Below are 15,918 nucleotides of genomic sequence, written 5' to 3' on the forward strand. Positions count from 1 at the left end.
AGGCTAATTTAGCAGATTTTTGTCCCCTCAGGCTGCTGAGATTGTAGTCCACCTGGATGTGTTTGAGCACTGACACTAAAAAAAGACTGCTTTGCTTATCACAGTATCACAGTATCACAGTATGTTAGAGATTGGAAGGGACCTCAAAAGATCATCTAGTCCAATCCCCCTGCCGGAGCAGGAACACCTAGATAAGGTTACACAGGAACGTGTCCAGGCGGGTTTTGAATGTCTCCAAAGAAGGAGATTCCACAACCTCCCTGTGCAGCCTGTTCCAGTGTTCTGTCACCCTCACTGAGAAGAAGTTTCTTCTCAGGTTTAAGTGGAACCTCTTGTGCTCCAATTTGTACCCAAATTATGCAGTAAGAATAGAAAACCAACGTTCTTGGAAATTATGCAGAGCTATGCATTTCTTAATTTATGTATTATTCTATAAATCAAAGCAAAAAATTGATACCTAAAGTGTTCAAAGACCACATTTACCATTATATGGAAAAATGTTGCTGAAATATGATCTGTACAGTTTATGCTTTAGAAGGTTTGGCTTTCCTTTAGTAGCCCAAATTACAAGTATCAGAGAGGAATACTGCTTGCCAGCCTATTTTCAGTCTGGCTGAAAGAAAACTGGATGAAAGAACAATGAAATTCTGATCTCAGGGCAAAACAGGTTTATAAAGCTTTTCAACAAACTATTTGCCTAACATGCCTATTAAAATTACAGTTCGAAGCAAATAAAAGCTGTTATTAGAACCTGACCTATGGCTGCCGAAAAAAAACCTTTGAAAACTAAAATCTGATTATTATATCTTAGCTTTACTTTGTGCTAGATCCTCTGTGGACAGAGTCAAAAGCTGGCTCTTAAATGCTTGATAAATAATGCTTTAATAAATAAAAAGCTAGTATTTTATTTATTATTTTCTTTTTTTTTTCACTGGTTGATCCAGTGAAGTCTTAACAATCTTACTTCCTATTAAAAATTATTCAGTATGTTGGTGGGTTGTTTTTTAATTCCTGATATAGTTGAGCCTTTGCTACATCATCCTGTGTAAAAGAGAATCTTTCCTAACTGATGTTCTTGCAGTTTCTTTCTTTATGAGCAGTTTGTGTAATTTATTGGTCACACTGACAAGTGATTTGCTTTTGTCCTCAACTTCATCACCATATGGTTTAATGACCTTAGGCATTGTAAGTGAGAATTTGGCTTGGTGTTCATCTGACTCTCAGACTTTGAGTTTGTCACTTCAAAAGCTTATATGGTGATTTAGAATGCATCCTAGGAATAATCTTTGTAAAATATGCTTGCCCCCATTATCAACAATGAAAACCATGTACTTCTCAAAAGTATTTGATAAGAACAGAATTCAACAGAATTTACCATGCAGTGGAGTAAATTCTTCGAAGCATTCTCCGCCAGTAAGAACTAAAGATTAAAATCAGAAACCTTTTCCATGCTCTACAAACAAATTTTGCATCTCTCACCACAGGCTTTAATACAGTATTACTAATAGTGAACACTCAAACTAATATCTATCACTCAAGCGTATTTTAAACTACTTTATCAAGACAGATATTTAAAAATGAGAAGGAGGTAATAATATATACTTGAGTTTGAATTCAAAGTCAGATTCCCTCAACCCCGAAGTGTTACTCATCCAAATGTCTTGTACTGTAAGCTCCTAGGAAAAGGAAGTATTTGCATATTGTTTCACCTCCTGCTGTACAGTACATAAATAATTACAATAGTTTCTAACAGATGTGACACTGGGTTTGACAAACTGCATAGTGAATCAGCAGTAGAATCAAGGACAAAATCTAAGTCTGTCCCCTAGATGAACTTCCTGAGCCACTGCTCTGCTTGTACCCTTACCTACCTTGACCAATGCTTTAAAATGCTGAAATATTTAAGTTTACGTATTTATATCTTGATAGTAAGACACCTCTATATAGATACACTTTGGACATAGGAGTAACCTCTGTTCTAACAAATTTCCATGTTCTTCAAGTCTTACACCACCTTATAGCAGGCTGAACCAGCTATGTAGCAACACCAAATCTGGACACACAAGTGCTACCCATAGCTACTCACTACTGCTAGCATTAAATATATTTGACATTTCCCAATGAACTGGTGAAACCTTTCACATGCATTAGCAGGTGAATAAATAACATTAGGAAACTGAGATTACACAAAGAAAACATGGCTGTTACACTCTGGGAAAAAATAATAAGTTTTTGGTCATACAGGAGTCCAATAAGTAAAAACTGGAGCAAGTTTGGAAGTTTTCTCTGGGCTGTTGCAGGATACACTTTTCTTAACCTCCACAGAAGCAACACAACAGTGAGCCTGCATATTAAGTCTGAGAAACATTTCTGGTGTGCATGCTTACCTGCTCGAACTCCTTCATAGAAGTCAGGGCCTCTCTGAAAGATTAAAAGGAAAAAAAGCTGTAACATGACAGATTCTATTTAGCACATCTTTCCCTATCCCACCTCTGCCTGAAACGCAAGTTCTCAAGATTCAGTTAAATCTCACTTGTACTGTTCTCATATAACCCTACTTGCTCCTTACTTATTAGAGCTCTATGACCTCCTGCTTAAATGCAGCCACAACTCACCAAATCAGTCTGTTGAACTTCGATTATCAGTCAACTGTTATGCAATGCAGCCTTATCTCTATTACATGTCAGATTTTTCTGAAGAGTTCTGCGTGATGAGGACTGAGGCATGTAGGATCAGAAATTCATCAGAGAGAGGACAGTCATCAAGGGTTGTGAGGTATTCTACACAACTGGAACACTATGCAGTTAAACAGAACCCTGAAAACATCCAGGGATTTTTTATAAAGGTAAATGTAACATTTAAATCCTTAAGGATGCTTCACTAGCAATGGAGCAACAATACTAGTTTCAGGAAAGCTATGGCAAGGATACTGGCAGACATTACAACATATCAGAAACAGATACATTTTCCTTTTTTCAAGTATTTACATTATCACAAATACTCAAATACATAAAAGTCTTACCTTAAAATGTCACGAAACTGGTAATAAGGGTTTAAAATTACAGTCCAAATGCAGAACTCCTATATTACAGCACTACCATAGTTTTCTCAACAAAAGCCCTCTACAATTCCCATTAATGTAGTCCCCTTCTAGCTTCATATAAAGAGATGTAACTGGAAAAAAGCAACAGCTTAACAAATACACAAAAGATATTGAGAATTAAAACCTGTAATTTGCGAGTCCTTGATGTAATCTGTATATAACTTAGTCTCTGATAAATGTGCACCCCTCCATTGCTGGAAAGAGACAAGGGGCTCAGCTGCTTGCTTACCATGCATGCTTGGCTCAGTCTGTATTCCATCGTGAGTACATCTTGCAAGCTCATGGAAGCACCTTCTCTGAGCTGCCTGAGAGTCAGCTTTAAGGATGTAGGTGACATCTTACTAATAGTCTGGGGAAGACAACAACAATTACTTTTGTTCTCTTCAACTCAGACACATTTGAAAGTCTGTCTTTGTTGCATTTTAAACTGTGAAGTAAATTATGGCACTGAACTCACTTATACCTATTCCTCCCGCTCCCTCCCACCATGCTATCAAACTAAAAGAACTTGCTTGCATAAACTTATTGGCAAGATCCCTAGGATGTTTGCCACTACTTGTGGAAAGCCCAGAACTCCTAAAATCACATCATTTATGACTAAATTACTACTAGCCCGGGAATCTTACACAGCTTGAAAGCCATTTCCAAACAGATTCTTTTGAGAAGTGAAGGTGTGTGACAAGCAATGTTACTCCATTTTCTAATATCATATACATATAGTCTTAAGGCTCTTACAAGTTACTGAAGTTGTAGCTGATACTGTACAGAATTTAAGTTTTATTTGGTACAATAGGGTAGTAAGGTAATAATGGCGAGATTAGCAACAAACTTATGGTGGTTGCAAACTTTAGGATCATCTGCAGAGACTAGACAACATATGAAGAAAACTGTGGAAGAAAAATATTAAAAGAAATTACACATAAACGCATATTTATCTAAGCTTTTTGTCTGGGATCAACAGATGCTGTAGTGATTTAGTCCTACATTGCTCTTCTGATAGGAAGCCTGGAGGTCTTGCTTTCCTTCGTTCAACGGTTACAGGCTATAAATATTATGCCACAGATGGGATCTGTTTTAAGGCACACAGACAAATGCTGTAATTCTGGCTTTCATGACTATCCTTCAATTAACAGCACACCAATAAACAGTAGGGGAAAGTGGGGAAAGAGACAAAAACCTGGTTAAAAAAATAGAAATGAGCTTTAAAGCTTTCAGGCTCGTGGGGGAAAATAGCTGTATCTTACTGTTGTCCATCTTTGTTTTCTTACTTCAAACAAGACTTTTTCCCTGTAAATCCAACTACAAGCTCTCTATTATTCACAGTACAATAGACATATCCTATAAATTAGGACATTTTTACCCTAATGTAAGTAGCAGATGGTAAAACTTGCCTCTTTACATTATTTTCATTGCAGACATTAGAGTTCTTACCCAGAGACTGAAATGGCAGGTTTCCAGACAACAACATTAACATTTTTTCTGGCTCCCAATTACTCTTCATCCCTTTCCAGACACCAGCTGACACAGCAGTGACCCATTTTGCCTGGTTAAGCTGGAAGATATGCAACTGCTATACAAGCAGGAGGCTGTGCAATTGTGTACCTTGAAAGCACTGTCATTCTGTTACTTGCATGTTGACCACTGTGCTTAAGAGTGAATCTGGTTTAGAAAGAAGGAATGCTGGCTCAAACTGTAAACATTTCCCGAGTTCTGGTAAAGCTCTCTAACAATGAGCTACCTTTCAGCAGACAAAGACATTAGCTACACCTCTAATTACATAACCATGCAGCAACTCCTATGGATAGCAACTCTTACCCAGACACCTTATGTCCTGTAAAACACAAAGGCTCTACCTTTGAACTGGACCTTTTCTGCTTTGAGTTTCACATTCTATCATCTAAATTAGAAAGTTTTTACTCAGACCAGGTGAAATGGTATGCACAGTGCAACCAGATTGTTCCACAGGTGAAATTATAATGGTGAGCTCTTTCTGGTTAGAAAGCATTAAAATGGGAAAGATATGAAATGCACACCTAGCTAGCTAGTGCATCCAGCAGCTGCCTTATCTTGGCATATCAATGAGGTTGAAGCTGGAGGAGGCATTGCCATAAATCAAGCTGAAGGAAGAGGAAACAAGGGAAGAAAACGGGTAGGTGTAATTGCAGAAAAATGAGTCACCAGTGTATCTATAAATAAATTCTCTGTACAAAGAGGAGAGCATTGGTGCTAGGGAACAAGCCTCAAAGGAGATAGGATAGGCTGAAGTAGGGAGTACTAAAATGCAAATAAGTCTTCATAGAAGTATTTGACATCTATTCCAGTATTTTGAGACCATACTGATTTCAACATAATGATCCCGAAAACTACAAGCTGAATTCGCAATACACCTGATTTCCAGTAAGATACTATCAGAAGGTGACTGAGTTAAGTGGCACTGACTCAGTGGAGTCCCTTACAAGAATCAACAGCTGGAATAGTGGCTACATCCTTTGTCTCCAAGGCCCATTAAAGTTTCTGATTTGAGCTGCTGAAGGCTCTTGAGGGAAGATTTCTTTAACTTAAAAGAGCAATAAGCAAAACAAAGCCCTGACAGAGGTCCAGTGTATCACTTTCCTTGCAATAGATGAAGACACCCATCACTTTCTGAGATAACAAACAGTTTGTTTGAACAATGAATAATCGTTCTGGATGAGTTTTGACATAACATGAGAGTCCAGCCAAAGTACCATAGGAAAACTGCTTAAAGACAGATATATCACGTTTACTGTCTGTTAAGAGTTCCAGAATCCTTCTTTACTTGAGTTCAGTGCTACAAAGATACCATCCTGCTTCATACCTGTAATCTCCCTCACCTACTGCTACATCCCCATTTAAAATTTCAGGAGCTAGTGTCTGCATCCCAACCTGACTAGCAGATCTGGATAAGGTACCTTGTAATTTTCAGTACTGCAGACTACGCTGGAATTCATTCAGTAACAATTAAGGCTATAAACTCACTAAGTATCAGTGCTCAGAAGGTGTACTGACCTGCCAAAAAAGTTCTCAGAAAGCATCATGTAAAAACAAAAGTAAACAACTGATGCTTTTCAGGTTTTGACCCCACATGCTTACTTAATCCAACTAGAAGTGATATTTCTGTCACTCAGATCAAAGCTTTTTAGCTCATATAAATCCTAAAAACAAAGTAATGTTATAAAGTAAACAATTTTTAAAATATGTTAGTATTAAGAGTTCAGAAAGTATGTTAGTATTCCAGCCTTCTACCTATTTGCAACTGGGCTTGAAATGCGATTTAAGTCACGAAGCCACTCTCAAGTAGAATTTTAACATCTTTGCAGTCTTCTATTAATGCAAACCATGTATCAGGTATGTGAAGGCCTGCCAAGCAGACATGTTCTGAAAGTAAAAAGCAGGAGTACTGTAGATCAAACAGAACAGGATACCAGAGACAGAACAGCCCCCAGCATCCTTGGACTATAGTAGAACTAGCAGTTCCATTTTGTTAACTCTAAAAGGTATCTGTACATCAAAGGTGGGGCTGTATCAAGGTGTACCTCCAAATTAGACTCTGGTATTAGACTTTCAATTAGGGCTTATTCCATAAGCTTACTAACATATATCATAAGAAGTATACATGGAAATAAAGAAAATAAGCATACACATTGCTGTGGTTGAATCTTTTGCAGTCTGTGTATTTAGTATTTGAATGTGCTGTTGTTCCTGTACCCAGACACTAACGTGAAATCTTGGTTTCATAAAGTGACATAAGGGAAGCTACTATCCATGGAAATACTCTTGGTACTGTGTTACTCCTAATGAGGAAAATTACTCGCTTCACACAAGTCAGCAAACTGGTACCACAGATAATGTCCGATAATCTCAGACTGTCATGGTTTTGCTCTGTCTTCCCTGCTCTAACCAGCTCTTTGAACTCTGCTCCTCTGAGCAATGTAATAGTGCTCTGTTTGCAGGTGTAAAAGCTCAAGTGCCAGGGTGCAAGCTACTATTCTTTCTTCAGCTACAATTAAGTTTAATTACAGTTCTGCCTCCCTAGTAAAACACAGTCTCCAGTTCAACTGGCAAACATTCCTGGAGAAAGCCATATTTATACTTGAATCCCTTTTTAACTTTTTTTCACCCACAAATGCATTCTCCTTCTCTGGTTTTGTGGATCTTTCACAGAAGAAATTATCTGATCCTACAAGCTTACTTAATCCTACTGCTTGGCACAGAATGTTTGCTGTTAGAAACCTGTCTGAAACTTATGTACTTGTTCACATGAATAAGCCTTGAACCTGATAGAAAATGTGAGGTTTAGGGTCTCCCTCCCCAAATTTATGTATAGGCAGAACCAATTCTTATTAACAGTCTCATCTCTTGACCAGAACAGGCCACAGACAATTGTCCAGGAACTCCAAGGACAGTCAATTCAGTTTTGAATCATATAAAAGAAAAAAGCTGCTATAAATTACTATTAAAGACATGAAATAAACCAAGAAGCAACAAAAGAGCTTTTTTTGTTTGTTTAAAGTAAAAAAAAATGACACAATCATACCCTTGAAGTAGGTGACATAGTTTTAAGTTCTAGATTAAAAATATGAAACAAACATACACTTTTAAACAACTGGGAAAAAAGCCATCTTTTTAACAGGGGAAATCTGAGTAACAGGGCTGCAGATGAAGGGAAGGAGTCAAGCCAGTCGGATAACCAGAGCAAATGTGGCAGAACAAATTAGCTAGTTAACACATTTCAGTAACAAAGTGTTTTCAGACTCCTTGCATGTTTGGTAATAGAAACTGTGTTTTGAACACCTTTTAAAGGTGTTCCTCTAGGTCTGATTATGTTTTGAAGTGCCACAAAATTCTATGAAATTAACTTAGGAAAAGCTATCTTCAACTCATCCTGGGACAGGATGCTTAATGTTAATGACACTACACTATAAAATTATATTATACTGCTCAAATGAAAGTCCAAAGACAATGGGTGTTGTTTTATTACAAGAGCAGGATTTCTTCCGTAAGCTGGAACTAAAGCTAAGATAAAGCGTTTGTTACAGAAATGCTTGTGTTCTATCCAATTGTAAATGATATTTGATTAGTTTCAAGGAAAACTTTTGCAAGGCACTTGAATATGGATACCTCAAAAGAAAAAGAGAAAATATGAACATTACTTATAAATGAATAAAAGCCGTTTCTTGATTTTTGAGGCTGAAGTGTGTACGAAGTGTGTAGTATTACTGCAGACTAAGTAGTGACTAGAAAGCTCAGAAATGCATTAAAAAGATCAAAAAAACCTTTGTGATAAATTGCTTGCTGTTTACCAAAATGAAATATCTGGAATGGAAGAAAAAGAACAACATTGTTCTGGCACTGTTTTATTCCAAACCTTGGCAATAAAATGAGAAGCTATAAAAGGAACCTTAGTCACCAATAGCTCCCTGATCGTGGTAAGGGGAAAAGGAAGGGGAGTGAGTTTGGGTTTTTTTACTAGATGACAATTTTTTGCAACCTATGATGGTATTCACATTCTACAGAGGAGTATTTTTTCTTGTCTGAGTAGAACTATTGACAGGCCCACAGGACTACGTGTGAGAACCTGAGGATCTCAGTCCAATGGCCTATATACATGTTATGTAGTATTAGTTACATTACTAAGGTGACTAAAGTCAGCCCTGTGGAAAAAAACAGTACAGAACCACATTTAAAACCTCTAACAAAAATAGTATAGATGTTACCTCTAGCTGCTTAATGGCAAAAGCAGAACCATCCTGCTTTAAATTTTTAACAATTTCTTCCATGCTGTTTCCTGAAAAAAGACTGAAAGAAAAAGTTAATGAGTGAACTGCTTCAACCTTCCTCTTCCCTATGAAGTGCTAGTAACACAGAACTTGGGAACGGAGAGTAACAAGCTTACTTGGCTTTTCTTAGCAATGTGCTTGCTCCCTGCTGTTCAGTTTTACTTAACTCTTACTTTACAAACCTCTAGCATTTCAATAAGCCTCACTTACAACCTCTATTTATCCAGAAACTTCAGTTACTGCCATCAATCTTATCTGTATTTTTGTAACTCATCAAATGTTTAGCTATCAGCTCCATTCTACTGGTTTGGTGTCAACGTCTTTTGTCTCTATGCTGCCATACTTCAAGAGTTTTAGCTGCTTCTTACGAAACATTTCTCCTTCCCTTTCTGAGAACACAGAAGTTCCAAAGAATCATAGAAATGACATTATATCGATGAGTATGAATGTACTACATATAATTCCTTGTCCAACTAAACAATTATTCTCTTAAATGCCCATGCAATTTCTATAGAAAAATGTTCCTTTTAAAGTGCATCAGGGTAGTTGCTTAATATAATGGTGTATGAATCGGGCAAATATGCTTGAGTATTTAGTATACTGCTGAGTGAAATATTTTATGAGATTCAGATAAAGCTCTCTAAAGACAAAAATTTTAAATTACTAACTTAAATGCCATTTCTGTCACCTTATCTATGGAACACTGATGCTGTTAGTGGATTTAACTTCATGCTCTCTATCCAAAAGGTGAAAAAGAACAAAGATTGCTAAATACCTGTTAATCTTCTCCATATGTTCATCAAGTACAAAATCCTTTTCTTCATCAGCTTTGCTCTATTGAAAAAGCAAATACATAGTTTACTCGGTTACTTTAGACCAAAAAGCTTATCAGTACTGAAAAATTTCAATCACTTGTGTTACAAATGTATCATAGTAAATGAACATTTAATATTCATAACACTGACATTTTTAATGAATTGCAATTTCACAGTGTGTATAAATGAACTTATTGCTTATCTTGTAAACGTTAAAGATATCACCACAATGAAGTGCTTGGTCTGAGCTCCTATGTACGCCTATTTGGGTGGTTATCTCAAACACAAGTAATCATGTTTATTCTATCAATACATTTCTATCAAATACACTAAGGAAGCTAGTGTAGAAACATCTACTAAAAAACTGCGGGGTTTTAAATATTATTATTAAAAATATACGAGCATGCGTGTATGTATTTAAAAAAACAACCAAACAAAACCACCACAAGCAAAACAACACAACCTGCATTTCTCTTTCTTATCTTTTCTCTGTAGTTCTACAAAATTCTAGTTAGACAAACACAGTGTGTAATAGATCTGTTTGCCTCATGTGGGAAGGCTGTCAAATGTTTCATATCTTTTGGCATTAAGAGATTTAGGACATAAGCAGATTTTTTTCAGTAACAGCAGCTGAAACTGAGAAAGGTTCCCTCTCACTTCAGCTCTGGTAACTAAAAATACACTGCTTCCTTTTCCATTCAGTGTCATTTTGTAAAGTAGTATACTGTGACATATAATCACTCTTATTTCACAGGTTTCTATTTTGTCAAAATAAGCTAACACCCATAGTAGTACTGATCATACCATTTATTTTTCTAATTAATCTTAGCATATTAACTTAGCAATGCCAAAACAAAAATAACAAGACTACCATTGCTCACTTCAGAGCTGAATTAGTGAGTAATACTGTTTGACTGAATACATTGAATCCTGATTTGATTCCAGAAGTTTCCTTTCCTTTGAAATAAAATTACATCACACATCTCAACCAAATTGAGTTAACTAAATAGCCACTGGAAAAACTTATTGTAAAGAGAAACCCTTTTCATGCCCATCATTACATGGGCCTTATACAAGCACTAATTACGTATTATCAATACAGTTACATTCACTTACAAAATCAAACAGAGAACTATGGGTTTGTCCACTGGGAGAATACTGCTTTAAGACTTCAGATGCTTTCCCTACAATATGCCTGCTCTCTTGTAATACTTATGCTATTGATAACTCCTGTGCTTATTCAGTCTTTCCATTATCTCAAGTTTACAAACACATAAAATATTTGAGAAACTAAAGGAACAACTTGAGTCTTTAAATTCAGGCTTCAAATCTGGACTGCAGATGGTCTGCATCAAAATAATGCTAAAATTTGTCAACTGCATCAAGCTAGAAAATCATTTCTTCAGGTTTATAAAAAGAAAGTTTCTGGGATGAAAATATAACACCACTTCCAAGTGAGCACCATAGCATTTAATGACTGGCATTGTAACTTCTGCAACCTTTGGATTAGGCCAGTAGTTCCACTCCTGTCATTTGTGTTTGCAGAATCCCTGAATTTTAGGCCAACTCCCCAGACTGCATTTGCTATTGTGAACAGCTCCCAGTCTGCCAGTGTCTATCTATTCTGCCTTCTGCACAGCATGCTGGAAATCTAAGGATAAAGAAGGGGGGGGTGGAAATGAAACGGCAATACATTTTCTGCATCGTCATGCTCCTGGCTGGAAACTTCCTTACACTCATAGAAAGAGAGTGAAATGATAACAGTAGGTAACAGTAGGAATTTGAGAGGTATCCAAAATAAATAAAAAGTGAAGAAGGACTTCTAAATTTTAATTTTGACCACTGTTGGCATTAGGGATACAAATTGCTATTTTATAGTGGGAAGGGTTTGTAAACTCATTTTTTAACCATAAAACAAATGATTGCAGATAAAAAAGAATTCCTATTTACATATATTTAACAATTCTACTTGATTTTTGGTAACTGATCAGATTTACCTTCATGTGGTAGGAGTTCAGTAAGTCTGCAATATTTTCTGTTGAAGAAGATTCCAGGGCTATCAGGTCTTTCTCTAAGGCAGGTAGCTATTAAAAAGAAGATTTAATTAAAAATAAGTAAACTAAAATGTACTACTTAGAGTATTAGTGCTATGGTAATAGTACTATATAGCATATATGGACATAAACACACCTTCAACCCCCCCCAACTTTGACAGACATCTCAAAGTAGTACCAACTAAACAATACAAGCAGCCAGATTTCACTTTTCACTTTGAACCATATGGATTTAATGATGTCTGCAGTGATCAGCAAAGAACTCTGCTTCCAAAGCAGAGTCCCAGTGCAGTGCTGCAGTTGCAGCAGGTAAAGCCAGCCTACAACAATCTGAGAGGGAAGAGCAAGAGCCTGGCAACCATACTATGCTCAAAGCAGTATCTAGCCAGCTGCACAATGACAGCCATGAGAGTTTACACAGAGAAGGAAAGCAAGTCATTGTTTCTCCTTCACTTATGTCCTTGCAAATTACATTATGACTCTGACTATCAAATATACTGATTTCTATAATTTGTTACAACCACTATAAGAACAAATAGGATATCTGTTAAGGAGACTAATTATAACCACATAATAGGTGTTACCTAGATTAAAAACTTTATGGTTGTATAAATAATCTTTACTTTCAGGCACTGTTGTCTAAACGGTACAATTTCCAAGCACCCTCAGTTACGCTCAGTAAATCATGCCAGTAAATCATGCCCTTCAACAGAAGAATCATGAAGACAGCAACATTTGCTCCCTCTTCCAAGTAAAGCTGTCACTAGCTGGCAAGTGTTATAATGACAGATTGACAGTATCTTATGATCCTTGTTCACAGTTCATGCCCATCTAATATAATTGCACCTCTGCATATGCTCAAGTTAGTAAGAGTATATTGGTGTGCTACACAATTCATACTTGTCATTATGGTTGTCAGCTGCGCTCTTGCTAGCACTGGTTAGCAGCTTACCTTCTCGGATTCAACAAAATGTGTAGCAATGCCAGCTTTCAGTACATCTCTTCCTTTCAGCCGGAATCCTGTTAGTGCAAGGTAGTAGCCAATCCTTCCTGATAGTCTTGGCAAGAAATATCCTCCACCTACATCAGGAAAAAGGCCTGTAATAAACAAAACAAAAATGTGAAGGAAGAACTTGTCCAATCCTGCATGCAACTTAGTAGCTATTTCTTCTTGTCTCACTTTCATACATCTGACTTAGGCACAGCTCTCTCACCCCTTTCCCCTTGACTTGGTTTGACATTTCTCTTGTCATCAAAACCCTTTCTGCAAGCAAATTCTTGAACACCTTCCAAATTGTAACCTCTCCACTGGCACATAATTTACAAACATACAGCAAACAATAGTGTTAATTCTATTTGCCAACAATTTTTGAGCCATTTTCAAATGCCTGAACAACCAAGGTTGCTCTCAGCAAAAAACAGGAATTATGAACTAATTTGTGCAAACTCAAACATGATGCTGCTTTCCCTCTGAAATCTCTCCTTACAATGATAAAGTGCCTCTTGCACAGCTGAGTTTGAACAATTCTGGGGGCTGAGAATTCATTAACAGATCAACAGTATTGCCATAGTGCCTTCAGGGTGGAGGCACGAGATGCTGAGCTAAAACCTGGCTCTTTGACAGGACTAAGACTAACCTGCAATTTTAAAAAATTATAAAACTTCCCAACTTAGTGATTGAAATTCGTACTCTTTAAATCTATGTATTAGGGTAACCTTAATCATTTAAAGCTGTGAATAAAATCTAAAAGACTTTTAAAACTTGTAATTGAAAAATATGACTTTTATCAAAGTTTAAATATTTCAAATCATCACTCTGTCAATATCTGCCTTATTCTATTATCTACAGTAATAGCCTATAAAATGAAGTCAACCACTTCTTATAAATTTTAACAAACTTAAGGAAACTTAAGCTTAGCTGTATCAATATCAGAAATTGAAATGGAAAGAAGCAGTGTCCAGTTACTACTTGGAAATAATGACCGAGAGCACATTGATGAAACTGAAAGTCTTTTGAAGAAGTTAGGTGTGGTGGTGTGTTTTTCACTATGGGAGAATAAATGAGACATAAATGAAAAAGAATACAAGTGATCAATAAGAAACTCAGAAAACACTTGCCAAAGCAGAGATATTAACTGAGAAGATTAAAATGTACATAAGGACTTTAAATAGGGCTCTCATGGAAGGTGGTAAATTTTCATTCGCAAGTAACTGCTTTCTGTCACAAGAGAAAAAAGTCAATGTATGTACTACAGAAAGACCCTACAACAAGTATTTTAAGATGTGGGAAATTAGTGGTCCCTGAATATTTCTCCCTCTTGGATGGAAACAAGCGAAGGTTTCTTTCAGACAGCTTCTCTTTAAACTTTATCACTGCCTTAGGTCCTCACACATCTCTCAGCTCCTTCCCTGGTTCCCTCTTTGTCCTCCCTTAGTTCAGCTGCCTCTAATACACCACAAAATTGTTTTTAGGCACCACTTCCTGTTAGTTGTAGTATTCTGTTCCTGTTCCCTCTGATAAGCATGCTGCCATTAACTGATTTATTCCTCATACCAAAGGCTACTGAGATATGCAGCTGTTCCAAAATGCTGAATGTCTTGCCCTTTAAAAGCCCTAAAACCCCAATTCATCACCTATATTCTCCATCTGTACTCACTTTCTGAATAGTCTACTCCACATTTACCGTCTCAATTTGAGGCATCATAACCAGAATATTGATGCCAAGACTGTAATTTGGTTTTATGTTTCTATTCATCTGTCTCCCCTTGGATATCCTACTGCTGAAAAAAAATGATCCTCATTTCAAAACCAAACTCATAAATGCCCTCCAAAATAAAAAGGCAATTACATTATTCTCCCCATTCATCAGGACTGCAACAGCCTTTTCCTCTTTACTGCAATTAAAATACGGATGCTGAAGTACTATTCTCCCCATGCTCCAGTAAGTTTTCAGAGGAAAAGCCATCTTCCTACTGGGATCTATAGGGCCTTCCTACATGACTATACACAGGGAAATTAGTTTTAGATAAGCTGTACAGCAACTTAAGCTGATTACCTTAAGTTGCCTTAGAGGCACTAAACTGAATGAAAGTTTCTTTTAATTATTAAGGAATTTACAAGCAGAATTAGTGAAGGTGTAACTAATTCACTTTACACTTATTTAGCTGTATCAACATAGTTCCCTATAGCTTCTACCATATCCTTTTCAAGGTCCCTGTATACCTTTCTTCTTATAATTTTATTTCTCTTGTCCCTGTTCCACATATTCCTCTCAATTCTCTCAGTAATGCTTCCCATACGTTTCTGCCTGTTACTGGGTTTTTCATAACATATGTCTTATTTTTTTTTCCTTTTGATACCATTTACCAATCATTTCTCAAATCCCTACTTAAATAAGAGAAGAACTGAATGTCTGCTGGGCTGATGAGGCTAAAAGCCTATGACTATAATGCTGACTTGCAGTCTGTACTCTGAGACAGATGTAACTGCAATATCAAATGTGAAACTCTGCAGCTGCCAAGTAGAAGATAAAGATAGCACTCCTATATTCCTACCTTATCTTGCAGAGATGGATGGAGATTTAGCAGTAAATAACTCATGGAAAGCTAAAACCTTAAGAGGGATCTACAAGACAGTGTCCACTATTACTATAACATCACTTTAAAGCCTACCTCCTACAATGTATACTTTCATCTTCTGTTCTCCTCACCAGTGTTTTTTCCACACCCTCCTACATCTAGGATGCTTTCCAGTGCTTTACCTTATCTGTGTCGAAATCCTGCAACCTAGAGTTGCCTTTTGTTTCTATTTTCAAAGTGGCATATCTATCTAGATCCTTTTATTTATGGTGGTGTATAAATGCAGAGCAATTGTGTGAAAATGTAGCAGCTGAATGAATGGTTTGTTTTCATTTCACAGAAAAGGTGTAATTAATGCCTACTGAAACAAGTGAACATATGAAAAAGATCAATTAATACAATATCTAGGCAGCTAGACACTTCAAACATACACCACAGAGATCAAAACAGCTAAGCCTTTAAACCCAAACCGCTTTCAGTGGTTTTATTTCTAACTGATCCTAAAAGGCTTTTAATTACTTTCTTTCCTAAGCAAGTTTTAAGCTTTTCCTTTACATGTCTTCATGGTC

At 36.7% G+C, this 15,918-nt stretch overlaps 1 protein-coding gene across 2 annotated transcripts in view; it reads right to left on the reverse strand.

Moving 5' to 3' along the window:
* Nucleotides 1-15,918, reverse strand: part of HIBCH (3-hydroxyisobutyryl-CoA hydrolase) — a 42,357-nt gene that overhangs the window by 3,693 nt on the left and 22,746 nt on the right. The window contains exons 8-14 of one of the 2 annotated variants that reach the window (XR_009728937.1): nt 12,723-12,868; nt 11,714-11,800; nt 9,677-9,735; nt 8,839-8,920; nt 4,535-4,655; nt 3,333-3,452; nt 2,393-2,421 (exon numbers count right to left, since the gene is read on the reverse strand). Coding sequence is in view for 1 of the 2 variants with exons in the window: in XM_061376477.1 (XP_061232461.1) it covers nt 2,388-2,421; nt 3,333-3,452; nt 8,839-8,920; nt 9,677-9,735; nt 11,714-11,800; nt 12,723-12,868 (528 nt within the window). In the remaining variant the exon portion in view is untranslated. Of the gene's footprint in view, nt 1-2,387; nt 2,422-3,332; nt 3,453-4,534; nt 4,656-8,838; nt 8,921-9,676; nt 9,736-11,713; nt 11,801-12,722; nt 12,869-15,918 lie in introns of those variants that run through there. The other variant, XM_061376477.1, reaches the window with a different exon arrangement.

Source organism: Neopsephotus bourkii, unplaced genomic scaffold (assembly GCF_033783945.1).
Source record: "Neopsephotus bourkii isolate Nb327-2 ecotype Australia unplaced genomic scaffold, CSIRO-AGI_Nbou_v1 NB_196, whole genome shotgun sequence".
Taxonomy (NCBI): Eukaryota; Metazoa; Chordata; class Aves; order Psittaciformes; family Psittacidae; genus Neopsephotus; species Neopsephotus bourkii.